The sequence below is a fragment of the Topomyia yanbarensis genome, chromosome 1 (genome assembly GCF_030247195.1).
Source record: "Topomyia yanbarensis strain Yona2022 chromosome 1, ASM3024719v1, whole genome shotgun sequence".
NCBI classification, from domain to species: Eukaryota; Metazoa; Arthropoda; class Insecta; order Diptera; family Culicidae; genus Topomyia; species Topomyia yanbarensis.
This window is the reverse complement of record NC_080670.1, coordinates 151,930,396-151,953,813: the sequence shown is the minus strand read 5'-3', so window position 1 is coordinate 151,953,813 and position 23,418 is coordinate 151,930,396. Positions and strand designations below refer to the sequence as shown.

Genomic DNA, 23,418 nt, shown 5'->3' with positions numbered 1-23,418 from the left:
TGTATCCGGAATCGATGTGAGTTTTGAGTCAAGAATTACCCCAACGCACTTAACTTGATCTGCGATAATAATTTCATAGTCAAAGAACTGTAACAGACGGGCTCCGGTTGTAAATCCTTCGTTGCGTGAAAAGCACCATTGATATCTTATCTTGATAGTCCAACATGAAGACACCATTGTACAACAATGCAAAAGGCTTGTTGCATCAATTCGAAAAGGTTGTAATGCAAATACCGGTGATCATTATATGATAATCATCGGCGAAACCATATATTGGAAATCCAAGCTCATCAAGTTTCCTCAACGATCCATCAGCGACAAGATTCCACAGAAGTGATGACAGCAAACCACCTCGAGGACATCCACAGATACTCCGTTTCCTTATCTCTACTTGTCTTTACGAGAAGCACAGATGTCGATTGCTAAGCATGGCGTGTATCCAGTCCGCTTTTTCAATGTTGTAGATAACATTGTGTATGATGGTGATAGTAGACTTTCCCCACTGAAATGCATGTTTCATTCATGCTGCGGATGCTCACCCAAGCATAAATCCCGAATGTAGCTGTCGATTAAACGTTCAACTGATTCGAGAAGGAACGAGGTAAAACGGTTTGGTCTAACACTATTTGCCTCCTCATAAGAAACGCAGTCACCTTTGGGAATGAATTTTACAATGATTATCCCCCACGCTAATGTAATGTATCCTGTTGCAAGACTACAAGTAAGAACTTTTTTTCAAAAATGCTTCCATTTACACAAATGCCGGTACACGATGAGCGGTTTGAGCCAGGCCCGTGCATCTCTCCGTTGGAGCGGCTGAGAACTAAATGACACACGGTAACTGGCATCGGCATCTGGAGAAATTTCGCCGCCGGGAAACTTTCAGCACCAGCTAGCAAAAAATACGAACGAGTAGCGCCAAGAAGGATAAGGAATTCGCAGGGTTGGTTGTAAAAAGACGTAAGTCATTATGGTCGACATCTCTGGATCGGTTCGCGTCTCGACAGGAGCGATTTTTGAAGCAAACCAGAACAGGTCAGTTATACCGCAAACATGGAAAAAATACGAACAGTTAACATAAAATTAAAAGAGCAAGTCAAGAGCGGATCCAGAGAAAAATTTCGGGAGGGGTCCGAAATTTTGATTTTGGAATGAATATTGTACAATACGTTATTCATCAAAGACTCATTTAATAAAAATCAGTTTTGGTGGTCAAATTCGGTTTAAAATGATTCTAGGCTTGAAACGAATATAAAATTGTAACAAATTAAAAATTTCTCAACAAGTTGAAAATTTTCGGGGGGTCTGGACCCCCAGGATCCTCCCCCTGGATCCGCCACTGGCAGCAAGTGCACATTCACTACTGAAGTAATACCTAACAGTGGCCCCAGAAGGATTCAGAACAACGCTGTTTTCCCATTCAACGAGTTACGATTTAAATTCAACTCTCGACAAACATATGATTACGGCCTAAAAGCCAACTGTCAAAATCCACTTTGAATGGAAATTCCGGATAAACCGTTACACGCCAATCACAGATGTTGATAATAAACGAAAGAGAAAAGTTTTCTCTTTCATAAACTGTTGTGAACTGTGTTCGACTAGTAACGGTTTGTCTGGAATTTCCATTCAAAGTGGATTTTGACAGTTGGCTTTTAGGCCGTAATCATATGTTTGTCGAGAACTTAGGATCATGATTATCGAAGATTAAATAATGCTTTACCCGAATGATACATTTTAAATCGTTATTTCAAGTTTGCTGTAATTTCATGTTTTTTTTTTCTAAATCAATGTTTTAGGAGCAAAATTTAACTTTCCGAAATGGTTTCATGGCGAGGTACAAGCAACAAACAACTTTACAATCATCTCCAGGTGCATAAAGGTAAAACTGTCACTAATTAAGGTAAGAATTAGAATGCAAAATACAACAGTTAGTGTAATCCTTAATATTGAACACGATATATGTCACGTTACCACCCCGTTTATTGTTCGATTTCGGGTACTCCTAATGTGAAATCCCTCGCAAAAATACAATACTAGTCTATCCTATCAGTGGCATTCTTGAATAGGTAACGTATATAACGATAGTCTACTGTAAGGCGTTCCTCATTCCTGCAATTATCTACATGAAGGTGTTCGTTCGAGCTGTTTATTTTCCATTATTTATTTCTAAAATATTATCATAAGCAGTACTAGAACCGAGAGGATAATCACCACCCAAATGATTATGCAGGTTTTCTTCTTCATTGCCTTCAGCTTGTATATTCGTGCCTTTTCAAGCTGATGAGCACCGTGATCGGTGTTCAGCGTGGCCTGCTGGGCGTGGTATTCGATAACCTGAACCAAACTACCCTGCTCCATGACCAGTGTCGATATCCGCACGAACAAGTCTCGAATATCAACGAGTGATTTCTCCAGCTCGGCCAGCTGGGAATGGCGGAATATTATATCCCGTAGCTTTTGTCGCTCACGTTCAGTTTCCTCTAAGATCTGAATATAATCGAAGGCTACAGTTTATTCTACTCAATAGTTGAAGAACTTACATTTCCGACAAACGGGGATGTGTGATTGCTGGCCAGCATCGCCGATGCCTCATCGTCTGTGATGTTATAGCTCACTAAAATAATGAATCTAGTCTTTATGGGTACGCCTAACCTTTTACAATTATTGTAGAACAACTTACTTGTTTTAGCTTCTTTCTTCATTAGGTTCTTAATTTTATCCTCATAGTAGTTGACAAAGTCTTCGTGCTCCCGATACGCACTCAAATAGTCATCTTTGATAACAATAAACTGCGTGTGCTTTATCCGGAACAGAGCACTCCCCCGGTGCTCTTCCTGTTCCAGGTCCGTGTGGAGCTGCTTTATTGCAGCGTGAATGTGTTTGCACAGTTCGATATTTTGATCCATCTTTTTTTCAACCTTCCCGCGAATCACTGCAAATGTGAATTACTCAAAGCTGAATTATTTTAGCAAAAAAAACTCATACCTTTGTCATTGTAGTGGAATGAGGGTGTCGACACGGTCCGTTGCATCTCTTCGATATTGTCCCGAATCGTTCGTATCCATCTGGTGAGCTCTGAAAACTGACGGGGGTTTTATCGTTTTGATTTTGAACAAAATATGTTAAAATGATATAATGGTTTGTTTGGTAGTAGCGGTCAATGAACAGCAGTTCGCTCAAACGAGAATGGCGAAGTAGCGAGCTGCTTACGGGAACAACCTGATAAATTCTTTCAATCTCTGAAAGATTCCAGATACTTCAAATGATTGTTCCTTCATTGGTCCGCAACCAGAATTTGGGATGCCACAAATATTTCTGACTAGACATTAGAGTGACGTTAATTATTGGATAGAACCGAAGTTTATTCTTGATTCTAAATGAACAAGAACAAAAAATTTAAAATGTTTTCAGCCACTTCGTCGAATATGCCAAATTCTTAACTATGAAAGTTTTTATTTTGCAACTATTTTAGTGTTGAATCGGTTGTATCTTATGCCGTTTTTGCTTGACCTCGAAACTGAATAATATAGCAATCCCAACCGTTTCATACACTTTGACAGCAGTTGGGATTAGAACCGCTACTCTTCTAGCATAAACGGATTTGCTTTTTACGATTAAACATGGACGTCATTTCAAACTACGCCAAAATAAGATGTCAAATCTGACCAGAATAGTGAGGGTGCATCAACAGTTTGAGTGCATGCAAAGGTAGTTCTCCGAATCTATGTTCGAATTTTGGTAGGTGCTAGGGGAAGAACACTCTAAGAATGTATAACAAATTTGCATCAAATTAGAAAAAAATGCATTTAATTTCCATTTATACATCAGCTTGGCACTCCCTCGCAGAAAAGTGTGTTTAACAAACGTCCTACGCTGATCCACTCGACGTTTTGTTAAATGTAGGGCTAGTTTTTCTGTAGGGTTTTGACGTCTTACACGCAACGCAAACCACATTGCAGGCAACGCAAAAACATTGCACGCAACGCAAAATACATTATGAATTTCTATTTTGATGGAAATAAATGCATTTAATTTCGCTGATTTTTAAAAATGCATCACAAATGATCTGCCCCTAGGGTAGGTGCAAATGTTTGTGATGTCGGAGAAGAATTTTTTGTGGGAGTGGGCATATGGTAGTTGGTAAATCAATTGCCTTATACGCAGCTCACCTGGATTGGATTCCCAACCCCGCATGTAGAGTTAAGGATTTTTCTAATCCCAGGAAAGAGGCGAATGACTCAATTGAAACAAAAAACTACAAGGGGCAGCCCTATGGGGTTGCACGAACTGTAGACATAGGACTATACTACTTAATGTAATTTCAGCGAATCAGCGAAAACTTTTCAATTGTGTGTGGTAAAAACCCCGGACCGGTGAAGAAAAATTAAATGTTGGACAATATAATCACATTTCATGTATAGACCAAGCTTTCTAGTTATATTTTGCTATGATTGTAACTTTCCTAAAGTACGCATTCAAATGTAGTGAATGCAGTGGTCTTAATCATATATCGAAACTATAAATATAATCGAAAACAACAAACACGGGACCATCACACGCGCAACTCGAAGTGTCGCCAATCCACATCTGAGCCCTACTACGAAATCGAAACTTCTACCGTCTTGAGGAGGACCACCCAGCGTCTCAGTACATGATTGTTCCTGATGAAGGCTACCCGAGTCTGTAATCTATGCCATTGATCTCCCGATGCCTGAAACTGAAAGTTTATAATTTTCTCCCCCCTGTCATCTTTGTCCTCCCTCCCCCGCCTGACTCTTATACCCAGAAGTATAACCCTTACCCCCCCCCCCCCCAAATATCTTCGCGTTCTCGTTGAAAATGCCCAACTCTACTACCACATAAAACTAACTCTAATTAATCTCTCCGAATCTTCACAAGATTCAATTGCGCCCTTTAGTTATTCCCACTTTTAAGATAGTTGCAAAATAGACCCCCTTAGTTAAAAATTATTTGCTCCAATAATCTCCCTGCTTAAAATGTCAAACCATATTGCCATAAAAACGAAATGACTCCTCTAATTTAACGAAAATTAAATTACCCCCTTGCGAATAGTATAAGATAGCTATAAAATCTCCTTAGTTTCATTAAAACAAAATCAATATGTAATCCCCTAGTTTTAAGTAATTTAAAATGTAAAACAAAACAAAATTGGCACCTTTAAGCTAACGCAAACGTGCCTTATCAAATAAACGAATTGAATAAAAAAATAATCGAAAACAATTTAATATATAGACTTAGATGCGTTTTTGCAACCGTTTTTCGAGTGGCAGTGTATTCATTCATAAATAGGCTTTGTAGTATGTACCTATTGGTAGAATCAAATTAAGATAGGCTGAGTGGAAATGAATCACGTGAAGTGCTAATAAATCACAGATTGCTATCATGCAGGTGTCGCATGTAACCGCTAACAAACACATTGAAATCTGTGTTTCAGTTAAAAATATCTTTTTACCGTCTGTGATAGCTTTAAAAAGAACAAGAAAAAAAGTCTGTGATAAATTTCCGAACAATCACAATATTTCCAAAAATCTGCGAAATTTTCATCAAAATGCCAAATCATCTTCTTGATCATAAACCCTGCTAACAAATTAGATATACGTACCTACACATTCGCCTCAAACATTGAACCCAAGCGCACAAAGCAAAATGAGTCAACGCTGATGATAATGGGTAGAGCGAAAGAGACAACTAGTAACACGACACTATGTTAAGGACATGCTGAATAGAGTCACAAGGTGGCAGCTAAAATGGCCACCGTCGTTTCTGCTTCTTCTTTTTATTCCATCGTCAAAATCAAAACATTGAAATGAAATTGTATCACTGTATGTAGGCATGTTAGCACATGCAGATGACTAGATTCTCTTCACGGAATTTTGATTCGTTTAGGAAATTCGTACCTTTTAATTTTTCAAAACAAATGAAACACGTGGTACAAAAATCAGTCAGCTGATTGCTGCACGATACGCTTGTGTGCGTGCCATCTGCTATCGGTATAGTACGTTCTAGCCGCACATAGATGCTGAACGTAACCAGAACCTTTGTTGTGGTTTTGGCATCGCTTCACCTTAACCGTGTTTGCAAATGGAGCTCGCATATACAAGCAATTTTGTGTACGAATAATTGTGTTCGAGATTGTACAGATAGTGTGCTGGCTGTGAAAACACACAGCGCAGTGATCTGCTTCGCCTGCCGTTCAACAGGCAACTGAGCTTGTCCGGCCAAATCCGTTCTTTAAATAGTCGATGATGACGTCATTCATAGAAGCGTAGCGCGCTAGGTATACAAATCTGTCGTGCTGGACTTAGGAAGCGCTATCTTCTGTGTGTAAATGCGCGATATTTCGGCTAGGTTGTTCATTATTTAAATTTTTAATGGCATGATATCAAAAATCTTTGGGTTTATCTATTGGAATCTATTCTTAAAAGTATTTCGGAGCGATATGCGCAAAAATTTGAAAATTTATCGTGAGATGGCTGAATTATTTGCGTTTAAAATTGGACCACTTTTCGTTACATACCATTTTTGTAGAATTTGCAAAGTGCACCCCCATATTAAAGCTGTATCATTCTGTCACTCGAGGCGCCACAAACGATCATTCACCTTTGATACAGAATTTCTATTCCTACTGCCCCGCTGTACCAGCTGAGGTACGAGCAAGCTTAGTGAAGATCGGATATCCAACCTCGGAGGGATCTTTGGCCGTATGGTAACAGGGAAAGGAGAACCGGTTGAGCTTCCTACGGCAAGGGGCGGTTTATCACTATAAACCAATTATGGAGCTGCGAACAACAACACATTTAGCCACGCGATCGTCCGATGAAGACACCCCAACTACTACTGGTTTTAGTATGGGACACAATCCGAACGACTAGGGACTGGGAGTGAGGCAACGGGCTTCCAGGAGGGACGATTCCCAAGAGCTAGGAAAACGAAAGGATTATGTGGGTGATAGAGATGAAGAAATTCATTATCCACACCTACTATGTTTGCACAGCGATTGAGACCGACATGAGCGGATGACCTCAGATACTCAAGATGTTCGATGAGGCATACCCAGAGTTTGCTGGACGTCTGAATCAGAACGCGGTGAACGCAAGGCGTAGAGCAATCATCCGCAACAATATGCTCACCCCAGCGGAAATCGATTTGATTCCGCAGGTAGTGCAAAAACAGCTGAGTAGAAGGAACAATAGAGCAAGCGATGTGTCGAAGCGAAGCTCAGTAACAAGGAGCTTCTATTCTCAGGTGATACGATCCTCGAAATCGCCGATCAGCCATGTTGATTCTAGAAACGACAGCGAACAACATTGTTTACTACATCCCCATACATGTTTGCTTGGATTTCAGTATGTAAACAAAGTTGTTCGCCGTCATTTTTCTACTCCGCAGCTTACTGCACGCTTACCTAACTCCTCACCTAGTTACTGCCAAAGACGAATCACCTTATAACTCTAAGCACCTTGCTCAGTAAGGTCGAGCACGTCATTTGCTAGTGAGGATCGCGAACATGTAGCGCTGGTAGAGGTATCTTCGGTATCATTCTTCCAATGCACCTGGAATTTGTGCAGAACCTGGAAGATCTGCAGCTAATGATATTCTGCGCTACAGCGGTGACCGTTGGATGCTCAGGATACCAAGTTACACCTAGTGGTGACCCGCACCAACATCACCGGAAAAGGCGAGTACCTTCATGGCAGCGGAGATTGGAGAGTTGGATATCAGACAAACGTGTCACTATTGGAAGATTGACTGCATACAAGGACTACTGAACTTCGCATACTGGGAGCTCACCAACTAACGCAGAATCTCGACACACTAATACAGCAACTGAGTGTCTTATCAAAAAGGCTAAGGCGTTACACTGACTCTGCGAGGTAACGACAACAAAATCTGTTGTTTCAGTGAAAACGAGCGAGCGTTCAATGACCAAATAAGCCACTAGAAGCCCGATTTCAGCGAAGGTCTTCCGGATATCGGCAATATTACTAGTTTTTGGGCCGGTACTTCGGAGACCCACATACAACATTGCGAAGGGCAACCGTACCTAAGGCGCGAGGAGACATGGGTAGGCGAAGAAATTAGCGAGATGTCAGCTGTCACCATCGAAACCAATTCTGTACGTGAGGCTAACTTAGAAATCGGGCGGCAACTGAACTGTACCCAAAACTTTTGATGCAAGAAGCTGACCGTTGCACATCACACAATGGCTTATGTTTCAACAAGGCGTTACGCGAACCACGCTTATTGCAGGGTTTCATCACCCGTGGTACCAAAATTCTTCTCCGCAAGCACAGCAAACCGTCCAACCTATCAAAGTACAGACCTATCTATCAAATTAGTACAAGTCCTGACAGCATACGTATGAGCCTATTGTGAGCAGAATACTGGATACTGATCCGCGTGCGAAGAAGATAAAGGATAAAAATTTCGAGCGAAACATGAATAAAAGGCTTTGCAAGAAAGTTTTCGCAGGAAGCACTGGCCCTCCTTCCGAGATACATGCTCCTGCGAACAAGGAGCGCTTTCAGGTCCGACTGCTAATGAGCCTTTCCACCGAGGACTTGAAGGATACTCTGATGAGAGATTTAAACAGCTTCCTCTTTTCTACACCACTCATTTTTTTCATTCCCAGTTTCAAAGGTTGTGGGCTTAGATATGGCACCGTCTGGTTCTCTCCGGAAAATGAGGAGAGCTGTAACTGCACCAAAATAGGATCTGTTTTGAAAATTTAAATTTTTTTTTTTTAATTTTTAATGTTTCGTGTTCCACTCATCAGTAACTGACACCAACTTGCTGCCAGTTAGACGATGTATCCAAACTAATACCAAATTGGCGCCAGTTATTTTTCCAAGGATCTGTTTTACTGTTGACCAATTCCTACACCACAACCGGCCAGATAACTTTGTTTCTGACAAGAGTCGTCGCCAAACTACCTTAATCGACGTCGCTGTTCCACTAGACCACAATCTGGTAGATACTGGCTGTACAGTTGAGGGAAATATGGAGGTTGCGTGAGGTTTCGAAAATTGTTCCTGTTGTACTTTCGTCGACTGGAATCGTTCCAATGAAGCTACTGGAAGCGCTGCAGGAGCTTAAGATGGAGAAGGAGCTGGCCGATGTCCAGATGTCGTTGATACCCAGCATTGGCTGAATACAGTTTTAATGTGTTTTGTGTTACAGTTTGAAATATTTGTGTTATATATCTTGTATACCGCGAAAGAAATAATTTTTCGTTGAGTAGAACGAGGTGCAGTCTGTTGTTCAGGTAAACTAACCTATAGGATACATTTGTAAGAGAAATAAGAGCTTAGGACTACCATTTTCCGGGAGACTGCGAAACTCACGAATCGTTGGCCGTTGTAATATGTAACGGCACAGAGAACAGACATCCCGATAAACTGTGTAAACATTTAAATAAAAATACATACATTGAAAATCACCATCGCATACAGATTCGCATGCGTGAGTCACCATTGTATCCAAGTTTGTACACAAGTCCCGTATAGCGATTGCTGGCCGATCGAAGCGCCAGCCAGTGGTAAGTTGCTACTTGCTGTTGTCATTTTAAAGCGACAGTTTTATTTCTTACACAAGATGAAAACTTTACTTGTATGTCAGTTCTCATCGCCTATCTGGATATTTAAGTTGCCGATAATGAGAAAAACATTCTACCTCTTGCGGGTAGTGCACGTTGATGATTCTGTAGTGAAATAAGGGCCTTCGATCCTCATTATACACAAAAACTATAAAGCCGGTTCTCAGCTCGTTCATTGTGCTGTCACACTGGTAAAATGTAGCCACTCGAAGTTTTCACAATGCGGCATTTTCCGAAATTTTGCTTGCAAAATCTTGAAAAGTGGGCGAGTGACAACGCAGTGCACAACATAACTCAAAACCTACTAGTCCAATTGTTAAGAAATTTTGCACAGTTTCGCTTCACAACTTTTCACAGGTAACTACGAGAGCGCTTTACAAAATTATTATTATTATTTAATAACCGGCAGCCGAGCGCAAATTAGATATTTAAATTAAAATTAAAATTTAAAAAAAAAAAGCAAAAAAAAACCTCCCAGTATTACCTCGGAAGTTATGCGGATAGAAACAGTGCAAAATTTCAAAAATATTGGCCCAGTAGATTTTTGAGTAATGATGTACACCGCAAAACAAACACTACTTGAATTCAGAAACCGACTGTTATTCTCAATTGTTATTGCTTTTTAAAATGGAGATGAACTCTCATGGACTCCTCGTGGACATTTACGCGGGTTCTAACGTTTGTAATTATCATGCAATATCGTTTGCCTGTCGCATTCCAATTCATGGTTAAATCCTCTAATCCTGAAATGTGTCAAACTATTGACTTAAACTCACCTTTTCCAAGTTGCAGAATATTTCCTCCTGCGACTTCGAGGGTACCAAATCCAAGCTGACATCGCTGCTGTATTTGCTTCGCTGCAGGGAAAGGGAAAAGAAAAACGATAAATCATACTAGGAGTCACCTCGCATCCGATGACGCGTGATTCCAGATGATTACGTTGCAGATCTGCGGTTTTCTACTACAGTGTGACTTTGATAATCCGCTTGTGTATAAAGGCACTCCACAAGAAATGCTAACAAATCGGACACCCAATTATGAAATAAAATTAATGTGAAATGAAGTCCAAGTTGCGTGCCAAGTATAAACAAAAGAAAATGTATCGTTTGGCATTAACGCCATTGGTGCCGGATTAACCAAATTGAGCTGTACTATAGCTCACACTGCCTGGGATTAGCACTAGGTACTATAAACCTCATCAGAGGTTCGTTCGCCTTGGGTTTTCCGCATGTGACTATCACAGTCTGAGCAATATAAGCCGCGCAAGTTGCACATTTATTTCCTTTGCACATTTATTTCCTTTGGTAGACTGAGTAGTTCAATCATACCTTCTCTTTCCCGTCAGCTTTGCACTAGTTCCGCGACTGTCGGTGAGTCGCGACTTAATGTAATTGACACTAATTGGTCCGACAAATGCTAATCTGCGCCTCGCGATATCCACTCGAGGTTACCCGGCGGTCACTATAAATTCAGCACAAATTTATTTAACAAACACAGGTATCTGATCACGATTATTATCAGCACAAGTTCAATTAATTCTTGTTGTTGTAAAAAAGAAAGCCAAAATCACCTACACTTTTCAGCTCGCTCAAACGATCCTTGACCATGGTCGGTTAAAATTTTCGCCTTCAGTTATCCAACAAAAAGCTTCGGTGCAAAGTTGGTTCCAATCACACAAACTTCCCCATCAATAGCCAATGTTTGAGTGAATCACGAAAAACTGGGAATGTAATCTTATCAACCTAATGCTACGTTGTGGTTACGAAAGATAAAATTATTACTAAGCGAGCGACGTTATATTAGTGCGTAGCGTATAGTACATTCCGCGAACCGCAAAAAGCTGCAACAGAAGAACCTTATCCATCAGATGCAGACGCCATCGGCTGACTCTCGCTTTCGTGGTTGGACTGTCACGAACCGGTAAAGTTTGATCGCAACGACAGCGCGAGTGTTAGAACCAATACACGATGCGATTCGCTAGAGAGCGCGATAAATTTTAAGCCTTCTCAACTTCTTACCAGTGCGAGACCGCACAGATACGACGGGGCAGGCTCGTTTGAGTTTAGCAGTACCCATCACAATCAGCCGAATCAGTCGCTCCGTGAGTTCTATGAAGGGCCATTCGCATTGAGCTCGTTGTGGATTAGTCAAGTTCAACCACCCTCGGTATAGGTGATAGCTGATAGGTGATCGATGGTGTCGTTGGGTGGGGTAATGCTGATAAGTTTCGTTGACTTTCGATTACTCGTTAGCTAACGGTCGTAGTTAAAACAAAGCTGCCTCTGACAGTATTGTCATATGTTGAAAGGGAGACATGGGCGGATATAACATATATGCCTATGTGCAATGGTCCGCTTTATTTTTCGGATAACTTTTAATTGAAGAGATTTTATCCTTTCACTCAACAAAGTAACAGTGTTAAGATGTCCAACAAAATAGATGTTCGAAGAGTCATGGTGCTCAACCCTTGAGTATATTTGACGGATTTTCTAAAAAAATATCTAGAGATTCCGCAAATTTGATTTATGGAAATGTCCATATTTGAGCAAAATTGTCACATCTCGACAAACAAAGGATTAGGGCGAGATGTGACAATTTTGCTCAAATATCAAAATTCATATTGAGGGGGAACTCCGGACAAACCACGTTTTTCGCAGAATACAGTTCACAGCAATTAAGGAGGGTAGGGGTTTCAGCGTAAAAAAACACTTTTTTGTGGATTTTTTTTATAAATTTGGGTGAAGCGAATTGATCAAAACTTTTGAACATTAGAATCTATCATTTCAATAATATTCTGTAATTTTTTCATGCAAAAATATCGAAATGCGGCTCGGTGGTGAAGCTTTTTGTAGAACGTCTCTTTAAAAACACGATTTGCGGTGTTACCTGCCATTCAAAAACTACCGTTTTATTTCAAACTTTACCTAACCTCTACGTTGAGTTTTTGGAATATTTTTTCAATTAAGCATTTTTAAGTTCACTATGCGAATGAGACAAGTAATTTCATTTTAACTAAAAGTTGAATTTAGTCGATAGTTCTGAAAATACGAACGTATTTTCGTAATCAAAAATAATAATCGGATTTTGACATTGGGCCCTATTCTCACAGTCACGTCACCTAGTGACTAGAACAAAATTTACTGTAGTCACTAGGTGACGTACCTATGAGAATAGGGCCCATTATCTCATACACTTCGTTCGAAACCAAAAATGGTAACAGTAGGTTCTACTGCCGAAACAGCAATGTTTCGCTAGATCAACCCGACATGCATTATGACACAATACAAATAAATTTAAAAAAAAACACAGCGAAAATTTGTTATAGTATATGAAAGAAAAAAAACCAATCACATTTCTTCGCTGTTTCGTTACCAAAAACAGACGTTATTTAAAATCCAAAAATATACTTCTACGAGTACAGATGAAGCCAACCAGTATACTTATCACGCGCCACATCTTTTGGGTTTGCTCGTATGACGATACACTCGCGCTGTTATCTGTTTGCTTTCGATTGCGAAGATAAGGTGTTATCTTGATAATTTACGCTACATATAAATGTGTAGATGTTGTGTGGGTGTTCCAGTGACGCTTATGGGGAAGACGGTCGGGTTTGGCGAAAATTGATCAATCTCGTCTCAGGTGCAAAGTAAGAAAAAATTTCTGTAAAATGTAGCTAGTAAAATCAGAGCCTTAGATGTAAGTACATATGTACGAGACAATGCAGAATTCGGTTGAAAACTTTATTCATTCATGGCCTAAATACTTTATCATGCGTAATATCACAGAGAACAGACGTCAACATCTTCAGCATTCAACTTGTGTAAAAGCTCTAACGGTTTCGAAGGTAGTTTGGATATCCAAACCAGGTGCCCTACTGTCGTCTTGTTATTTGTGGCTGAGTTCAACAGAATTGACAGCGGTTGTTCCTCTACACAGTTAAACTAATCCGGAACCGGTTCGGACTTCCAGCATGAATTCCAGCTCAAATGCATCAACCGATAGAGTCGGAATCGGTTGTTTTCTCTGAGCAAGATTCCATACTGAATCCATTCAGGATTTCGAACCGGTTCCGGAATGGATTTGACGGATAGTTGGGATAGGTTGGTGTGGCGGCGCTAGTATTTATCGTATATTTATTCAAATATTTACACACGTTTTTTAAATATTTTTGTTCGATCATGGATGTCTGTTCTCTGTGGTAATATGTCGAATCTTTATATATGCTGCAACTCTAGAATGGTTCTCGTTGATTTGATGTGTTCATACATAAACTGACATTCGCGAATAACATATACAATTGAGCGTACTTCATGCTGTAACAACTGCGTTGCGCCATCGTTAGGCATTGAACAATCATCATCAATTAACTTATATTAAGATGTACAAAACACATTTGAATTGGAAGATGCATACCAATAAATGCAATCAGCTTACTGGGAAACAACTAGTTTGTTTCGGTTTAATTACAGTTAACCTTGGTGATTTGTCTTCGGCGTGTATGCAGTTTGATTACCAAAATTGCTAACAAGTTTTGTCTAAACTGCAGTACAGTATTCATTTTCTGACATACCTTTCCTTTCCCCCAACAAATTATTAATTGCATTAAACTTTCAATTTCTTATCCGTTCACTGAAAGCCTTTCTATGAAAAGAATAACATACTAAGGTGTTCCTCTCTGTTGATTTTGTTGATTTGCTTTTTTGTGGCGGATAGGTGACTAAGGGTCGATTTCTCTATGGGAACCATACTCCTGATTTCCCAGGACATGTCCTGGTTTTGAACTGACTTTCCTAATGTCCTGGGATGTCAACGAAAATGCTTGATTTTTTCAAAAAGTCTTCTGAATGACTCTTGTCCAGCCCGCAGTTACGACCAACCGCAGCCATAACTGCAACGTGAACTCCAAGGTAAACTATCTCTCATGCACGAAATTTTTCGCATATCTCTTACAAAGTACAGTATAGTTGAGCTTTGAGGCAATTGAAGTCAATTGAACGAAATATTTTCAGAGCATCAGCTTAGAGTAGTTTTCCAGACTTTATGTGGGTGCAAAGATCGTTGATGACTAAAAAAAGATAAGTTGTCCTAGGTGACTTCCTTGAGGCAAACTAGTTGGTGTTTCAAATACGCTTGAACCATAATTGTAACAAAAGCGGATCGTTCGGAGAGGTTATGCGGCACCTTTTCGAATGATTTCTAGAAATTAAAAAAAAAGATGGGTGAGTAATGCCAGAGACGTACCCGCAATGAAGTAGAATACACTTAAGTTTTTGCCTTCTAACTTGTGCCGTAAATTATCATCGGAATCTCCAAGTATGATCCGTTTTGGATGATTTTTTTCAAATTCGAAACAAGACATCATGTTTAGTGTTCTGGAATAGGCAAACACTATGAACATTTACTCCAGGACAATATTTGAAAGTAGTGTTAATTTAATAGTACTATTATTTACAACAAAAAATGGGCACAAAGCGCAAGTTCATCCTAAATATTTTTCTTTATTTTTTTCGCAAATATCAGAAATTTGGTGGTAAAATACCCCATTTATTTGCAATTGTTATGCTAAAATTAAAATTATTTCTCTCGAATAAAGAACAATTATCTCTGTAAGGTTCATGCACACTTTCTGGACCCTTGAATTTCTGCGGTATTAAAAATTGTAGATTAGAAATCTTGTTGAGAAATTACAGAACTTTGGATTGGATTAAAGCGCATATACATGACGCGACCACGGCAACATCAAAAATAAAATCCCTTTCAAGAGCGTGAAATACAATTCGCGAATGAATCCTAATCTGTCAAAACTATCGACTAGAGGCGGGCTGGAGACTATATAGTCTTCAGTAAAACACGATATAGCGAATTCTCCTACTCCCATATGTTACAATTCGCTACACAACAAAATTCTAAAACCAAGTACAAAATCCCTTTACTTTTAAACACATCCATTATATTAATTATTTAACCCTCTTTCGACATTAATCAATTACAACCAGCAACTTTATCAAAAACAATCTATCAGAACAGATAATCAGCAGGTCGGGTCCCGTCAGCAGCTGCGTGTTGAGTAACACGCATCGAAGCTGCAGCGTCCCATACCAAGCGCACTTTGCCAAAATTTCTGGGATTCGTCACAACATTCAACGGTAGACATCACACCTTATCTGCTTCTGTACGGATCAATTTTTCTGCAGTTGCCAGTTGCGCGTATCCTTTCTTCTGAAACTCTTCTACGACAAACGTTATCGTACAACTACGGATTTCTTTCCAGTTTTTTCTCCAGCTGCTGTATCCTGCGCAGAGCCATCGGAAAACTGTCCGGAAATCATGGATCATCTGTCCTCCACAGTAGTTCGGTCTCGAAGCGATTTTCCACCCTTTTTGTGGTCCGCTCCATTATCTCCCGCGCTCGTTTATTCTCTGCCGATTCCTGCGCAACCGCTACGACCGATTCCTCCAGAGCATAGTGGATTTTCAGCAGGTCATACAAGTTGCTTACTTCGTGGTCGTAACCCATGTACCCGCCATCGAAAGCAGTTTTTAACTGCCTCGAGCCATCCACCCAAGTTTGCACTTTACCGCTATTGGCTCTATAGTCGCACCGATCTTAACTTCCAACGGCACAAATGAATGCACATTGTTGAACCCTATAATTATTCCGGGCTGTCCGTCGTACGACGCGATCGGTAAACCCCGCATGTGCTTGAACCAGGTTGCAATCTCCTTGGAGTCCAGTTTTTGATGCGGCAACATCAGCGTCTCTATCGTTTGAACCGTGTGCAGCAGCACCTTGTCCTTGCTTCCGATTGCCGACACCCACATATTCATCCGGCTGGAATCCTTCTCCACTCGCGTGATATCTGCTGTCCACTTAATGGTCAGCTTCTCCCGGACACCCAAATGTCCAAGGCGATCCGCTAGATTTTTCTTGATTAGTGTAACGGATGCCCTTTCATCCTAAAACGCCATTACCGTAATCGATCACCCTCCAAAGTGCAACTGAGCAGGAGTCATTCGAAACATAACTTTCGTTTGATTCCAGATGTGAGCACCCACACCAACCTCGCTATTCACCGGATGCATCAACGGATTGTGTCGTTCTGTGCATTCTCCGGTATTGCACTGTATTTTGAAACTGCACGGTCTGCTGTGGTCATTCAGACTAACACAGCAAAAGTTTCCAGTGGCTCACAACCTTCAACCAATAAACATATCGTAATATCTTAACCACTGCACAATACCGCAGACGATGATCCTTGCACGGCCGAAACCTTGTCCGCTCGACGTTCGATGTAGCATCCAAGTTCTCCTCTTCACTGCAAGTAGTACATAGCTCCCCTCCCTTTTGCGGGATCTCTCCCGGACTGACCACCGTTCGCGGCCTAGTCATGAGCTTGTACCACTGAGAACTGACATACAAGTAAAGTTTTCAACTTGTGTAAGAAATAAAACTGTCGCTTTGAAATGACAACAGCAAGTAGCAACTTGCCACTGGCCGGCGCACAGTGGGACGGAATCAAAAAAGCCGGACATTGATATTTGCGACTAATCGATTGGTTATGGCACTTTGATGTCTTCGGAAAGGTTTCTTCATTTTTTAAGTAGTTTAATATAAAGTTGGAACAAGGTTTTTCGTTGCTTAGAATACTCGGTTATATTATTACCTTGTTCATCCAATGACGAAGAAGATAATTGGCAGGACACTGATGACTTATGAGCATGTTAATAACAAAAAAATTAACTTTGAATGTCGGAATATATGGAATGAACTATAATATTTCAAATGTTTATTAATTTCGCATAATAGTTTATTTTTCATGCTTCATAATACAAATAATTTATTGAAACGCTAGTATTTTACCCCGTATTATTCCAAGGATCCTATTAGATCCCGCTATGATTTATATATGTATCAATAGGGTATTTCTTGCTGAACATCAAAAAAATAAAAATGTGAACGTCCTCAGTGTTACTTCATCAGCGCATCGTTTAAAGCGAACCCACTATCATTTATCACCGTCAGGAAGCTTGTCGACGAGATCCTGGATAAGCAGGAGGGTTTAGGAGCTGCTGCTTGAGACTTGCTGCTTCCAGATAATCGCACAGTTGCTCCACAGCGTTCCCGAAAGCGATGAAGCTGGCCAACTTATCAGCTCTTGACGATTCCAGTTTGCGCACCTTCTCCAGATGGTTCTGTAGCAATTGCTCCGGACGACCGATCATCTCTGTACGAACCGTACACTTTCTTGACTCTTTTGAATTTCTGCTATATTAAAGATTATCGATTCGTAATCTTGTTGTGAAATCAAAGAAATTTTGGATTGGCAATTAGTTGAAAAGGTTGTGTACTTGACCCGACCACGGCAACATAAAAAATATAGCCCCTTTCAAGAGCTTGCAACACAATTCGCAATTGAATCACAATCTGTCAAAACTATCGACTGGAGACTGTATAGTATTCAATAAAAAACGTTATAACTAACTCTCCTGAGCCCATATATTGCAGTTTGCAATATAACAAAATTCTAAAACCAAGTACAACACCCTGCTCTCTGTCTTTACTTTTAAACTAATATATTATTTTAATTATTGAACCATCTTTTGGTATTAATCGATTACAATCAGCCACGTTATGAAAAAAAAATCAATCAGCACAGCTACTCAGACTGGATAAACTGGAAAAAATAAGACTTGTTTCGAATGAAGCAACAAAACGAACGTTCGTAATGATAAATCAAAACCCTCTACTGGGAATGTGATTGTTCCGCTCCAATTCCACTTCTAAACTTCTATATTAAACACTACCCTATTCAGCACCCTAAATAACCCGAACCAGGTGCCGTAGTCAGTTCAGCGATTCCGGTGGATCAGGGCGTTCGGCTCGCTGGTGCCCCGCACCTGGTGGTGTCTCGTCATTGTCTCGCCAGTGTAGTTCCTGGCGGTGAATCTAGCTTACGCCGACGGAGAACTCCCCGGCGAAAACAGTTCTCCCGAAATCGATTTTTCTTTGGTTTTTGCTATATTTCTATCGGGTCAACCGGTAGGGTGCCGCGTTCGATTCGGCGATTGCGAATGGAGCGTGGCGTCCGATTCGCTAGCGCCACGACGATCCATACCCGGTGCTCTGCCACAGTCTACTCGACTAGCCCCCGGCGGTGGATCTAGCCTACGGCGGCAGTGATTGCTCTCACGAACCCGTTGCTAGCTGCTCATTGTCGTGACGCTTAGTGACCATTTTAAATCCACCGACACACAACTATAAAATTACGACCGATCGAGTCAAATTTCGCCAACAGAATGATGCTCACGTTCAATCCCAGCGACTGTGACCCTTCGCTCGTTCTCTAGTGTTAAGTTACGCTCTCTCCCCAAGTTCGGTCTTATAAGCCCGATTCAGACGATACATCAGCTACGTCACTACTACGTCAGGATAATTCAAATGCGTTTCTCGTGTGCCCGTTCTCAGGTCCCGTACGTCAAAACGTTCCGTTCCGTTGACGTTGTGTATGAATGCCTCCATTTATTTGCATGTAACTAATTCTGACGTTCCTCTGACGGGCTGTACCAGTGACGCAAGCGTGACGTATCGTGTAATTCGTACTTTACAACTCGAATGAGCTATTCCCAAAGCTCAGTGAAAGACGCATGTCGCTGACTAGAACTTCTTCGTCATCGTTATATTGAAATTCTCCCTCAATCTTACGCTCTCTCTATCTCCTGACATCCACACGAAACGTAACCGACGTATGTCACCAAAGGAACTCTCCATATTTGAGTTGTATATTACACGCAAATCCACTAATACATTCTTGAAATGGCGTCATTGTCAGAAAATTTTGTAATTTTTTCGGACAATGACGTCACTCGACCTAGAATACCAATGCAAGGCCTGATTAAGTAGACCATATATAGAAGGACTGCTTCGCATGTACATATGAGAAATGTTTCTGATCGTGCACTCGCCCTCTCTCTCTCTCAACTATCATACCACTCTTGTAGCCTCGGTTAGAGAATCGTGTTCACCTTATTTACTCAGCATTCATCCCAACTTCGGGCATCATTTCTCGCCATCGTGCTTTGCCTATATCAACAAGACTATTGCACACAAATGCAGTCTCCCCTCTCACTCTCTCACCTATATCTTGAAGCAGGAATTCCTCCGGCAAAGTATAGCCTTTTTAGTTCTATGGTAATATACCGGTAGATATTTTTAACCAACTTTAATTACCCAAACCAATTATATACTACACTCATCACTCCATTTCTGCTGTAATGCGGTCATGATGTTCATCACCATTCTGTTGATCGCGTGCCCCGTGTTTACGTCGCTTGTGATTCTGTAGATGATATTATCGGAGTAGAAGTCCGTTTCAAGCATGTCCCTGCACGTCGCTTCGAACCTCGGGCATTCGAATACCATTCACCGGTGTCTCCTCGACGTTGTCACACTCCGAACACAATAGTGACAAAAGCTGTGTCAGGTGGAAGTTCACCTCTCAGTGCTTTCTATTCATTCACGTCGGCAAGTTTTGGGATGAGTCGGTAGGTCCACCTTCCCTTCTCCATATTGTCCCATATCTGCTACCACCTCGCCATCGAATCGATTCTCACCATCTTCCTCGCTTTTCTGCTGTTTCTCCGATTGTAGCACTCGATATCCTTCGCCAGAGTGACGCATAGGTGGATCATTCCGGCGCTAACGTATACTGCCTCTGACGATATTGTTCTGTGCTTGCCCGCGACTCATACAAGCATCAGTCTGAACGTGCTGTTCAGCCGTTCGCGGTTCCGCTTAGTTTTCGGCGCAGCAGCCCGGAGCAGACACCCTATATCGCAGTATCGATGACGAAACACTAGATAGCAGACGTCTCGGGCTGCTTCTCGGTCCACCGACGTCTGGCATGATCCTCGTTATTGTGTTCGTTGCCTTCGTCGACTGTTCGCAGACGTAGTTTACGTAGTTGTTTAAGCTCAACCAATCGTCGATTATCAGTCTCAATTGCTTCAGTGTACGCTTCGATGCAATCACGAGCCTTGCGTCAAATAGTAGGTTTGCATGTATGAATGTATCCCTTTTTTTACAATGGAGAATACATTTACGTACTAGCCCAGTACATGTGCTATTAGTAGATGCCAAGCTACCACACGGGTTTCGTACTGGGGGTGTGTCGGGCTCGAATGGTGACGCTGCCATTAATACCGACTAAACTCCATTGGGCTCCGCCATCGTTCCCCCAGGGACTACCTCTCGGTATTACTTCTAGGGGGATGGCTGTACTTGATGTACTCATTCACTCTCGCTCACGCGTTCATACGTCCTGTATGAGGCTTGCTTGGGTGCTCTCTCTGTCACACCTTGATTCACTCTCTAACACTCCACATGAGGCTGACTTGTGTGCTCACCTTTTTCATTCCTTGCTAGACTTACTTTTGTGCTAGCCTCTAACATACCATGTGTCAGCCTGATTTGGATGCTCACCCTATCACCTGGTTCACTCTCGATCGTACCACTCTATTATACCCCTGTCGCTCCCCCTGGCATCCCATGTGGGACATTTTTCTTAGGCCCCACTTCTGACATACCATGTGAGGCTGACTTTTGTGCTCATCCTTAACATACCGTGTGAGACTGACTTGGATTCTCACCATTTCACTCCTCTGCCACGCCACGAGGCATCGATAGCTAAGTCCCAACATACTACGCTACGACCCTCCCATCTTGGCATGAGGAAGTCCACATATACGCCTATACACTCGCTCTTCTGCCTTGCTTCGGGGTGGCTGGGTTTACCCCTTACGCGGTTGCCAGTCGCTGCGCCAAACCTGCCTCAGCATGAACAGACCATTCACTTACTTTTCTCCGCTTTTTCGCTCCAACTAACCAATCACTAGTTAGCCGTGCCCGTCGTCTGTTGCTCGGTTCGCCAGATTACCTGTAGCCTACAGGCAATCTGTGTGGTTGCAGTCGAGACTGCGTTCCACTTCTCCACCGATTGACACATCCGCTGAATAAGGGTATCAGGGATTGTGTCCCAGCCACAGATGTCAAGCATTGCTCTTCTTTCGACGTCGAAACGAGGACATACGAACAGTATGTGTGCGGCAGTTTCGTCTACACCTGAGCAGTCAGGGCAGGCTGGGACCTCAGCGTGACCGAACCTGTGGAGATACTGTCGGAAGCAGCCATGGCCTGACAGGAATTGTGTCAGATGTAAGTGAAGTTCCCCATGGAGTCTGCCCACCCAGCTCGATATGTTAGGTATCAGCCGGTGGGTCCACCTACCTTTCGAGGAGTTATCCCACTCACGCTGCCATCTGGCGACCGAGGTCACCCCGGTGCGCTTGCGAGTTCCTCTATTTCCACGTAGCTCGAAGCACTCCTCATCTTCCCGAATGACCAACCCGACTGGCATCATGCTCGCTATCACGCAGGATGCATCGTGTGATACCGTGCGGTAGGCAGATATCACTCTGATGCACATCACGCGGTAGGTGCGCTCCAGTTTCTGTAGGTAACTGGTTACCCTCAGTGCTCTTGACCATGACGGGCCGCCGTACCTGAGGAATCTATCCTATCCTATCGGCAACGCCTGCCAGTAACCTACGTCTACTGGCGCACACCTTTGAGCTATTGAACATCATCATCGATAATGCCGCAACAGCAGTCGACGCTCTCTTGCATGTATAGTCGACGTGGCTGCCGAAGGTCAGCTTGTCGTCTGTAATGACTCCGAGAGACTTCAGACTCCGCTGTGAGGTGATCACGACTTCTCCCACATGGATAACTGCATGTTGTGCCGACTTGCGGTTGTTGACGATAACTACCTCCGTCTTATGCTGAGCGAGCTCCAGGCCTCTCGCGCTCATCCATTCCTCCACCGTGTTGATCGCGTGTTCTGCAGTTAGTTCTACCTCAGGGATTGACTCCCCGTAGACCTCCAAGGTTAAGTCGTCGGCAAAGCCCTGCGGGACTCCGGCGGTAATCGGCATCCTTTTCTGACCGGCATCGGTCTCGTATAGCAGTACGCGGTTCTGGAAGTAGCTTTCCAGGATCCGGTACAGACCCACCGGTAGGCTAAGCCGATGTAACAAGAGCGCGATGGCATCCCAGCTGGCGCTGTTGAATGCGTTCTTCACGTCAAGTATCACTAACGCACTGCTAGAAACTGCTGAATGTATGCCTGTATGTATAGATGTGTATAGGAGCAATGTATCCCTGAGCAACGTGGAAGGACAGCCTCTGAGCCGCCATAACCCTCAAGGGAAGCCTGGTGCGCGGTGCAATGGTCAAACGGTTGGTGTCCAATTAATTCACGTAGGTTGCAGAAACAGACAGCCCGATTGCATACTGATAAAATAACAATTAATGTTGAAGTTTAGTGCCTTTTCCACCTTGTCATTCTCAATAGAAATCTCTCAACTTCAGTCAGTCCCTGTATCTACAATATGGCCCCGCATCACGAAACTACGTTAGTTACCATCCTGGAAAAACCACTCGGCCAGATCGACCATCGCTCCCAAGCAGATGATATAGAGAACGGCGCAACACCTTTCCGCTGTTGACCTTTCCGACGCCCTTGCCATTTGACTGCCTGGAAAACTCGCTGCCCCTGTCATTCGACTGCCTGAAAACCTTGCCTCCTCATACGTCAACACACCTCGCCTTTAGAAATAATTGTAAAAATGCTTTTATTCTGGAATATATCCAGTTGCAAGACTACCAATAGATAAGCAGCTCTCCCAACAAATAATCTGTTAATGGCATTGTGAAATAATCTCTTACAATATATTAATACAGA

At 42.1% G+C, this 23,418-nt stretch overlaps 1 protein-coding gene across 5 annotated transcripts; it reads right to left on the bottom strand.

Moving 5' to 3' along the window:
- Window positions 1-1,963: 1,963 nt before the first annotated feature.
- Window positions 1,964-11,649, bottom strand: LOC131677681 (syntaxin-4). 5 transcript variants are annotated; one of them, XM_058957649.1, is made up of 6 exons: window positions 11,190-11,649; window positions 10,396-10,476; window positions 2,989-3,078; window positions 2,684-2,935; window positions 2,544-2,617; window positions 1,964-2,490 (listed from the first exon to the last, which is right to left on the bottom strand). In XM_058957649.1, the coding sequence occupies exons 1-6, from the start codon at window positions 11,224-11,226 to the stop codon at window positions 2,170-2,172; spliced, it is 855 nt and encodes a 284-aa protein (XP_058813632.1). In that variant the 5' UTR covers window positions 11,227-11,649; the 3' UTR covers window positions 1,964-2,169. The 5 variants fall into 5 exon arrangements, with proteins under 5 accessions (XP_058813632.1, XP_058813624.1, XP_058813647.1 ...); XM_058957641.1 differs by having other exon boundaries at window positions 2,989-3,085; window positions 11,194-11,646; XM_058957664.1 differs by having other exon boundaries at window positions 11,194-11,646.
- Window positions 11,650-23,418: the final 11,769 nt, after the last annotated feature.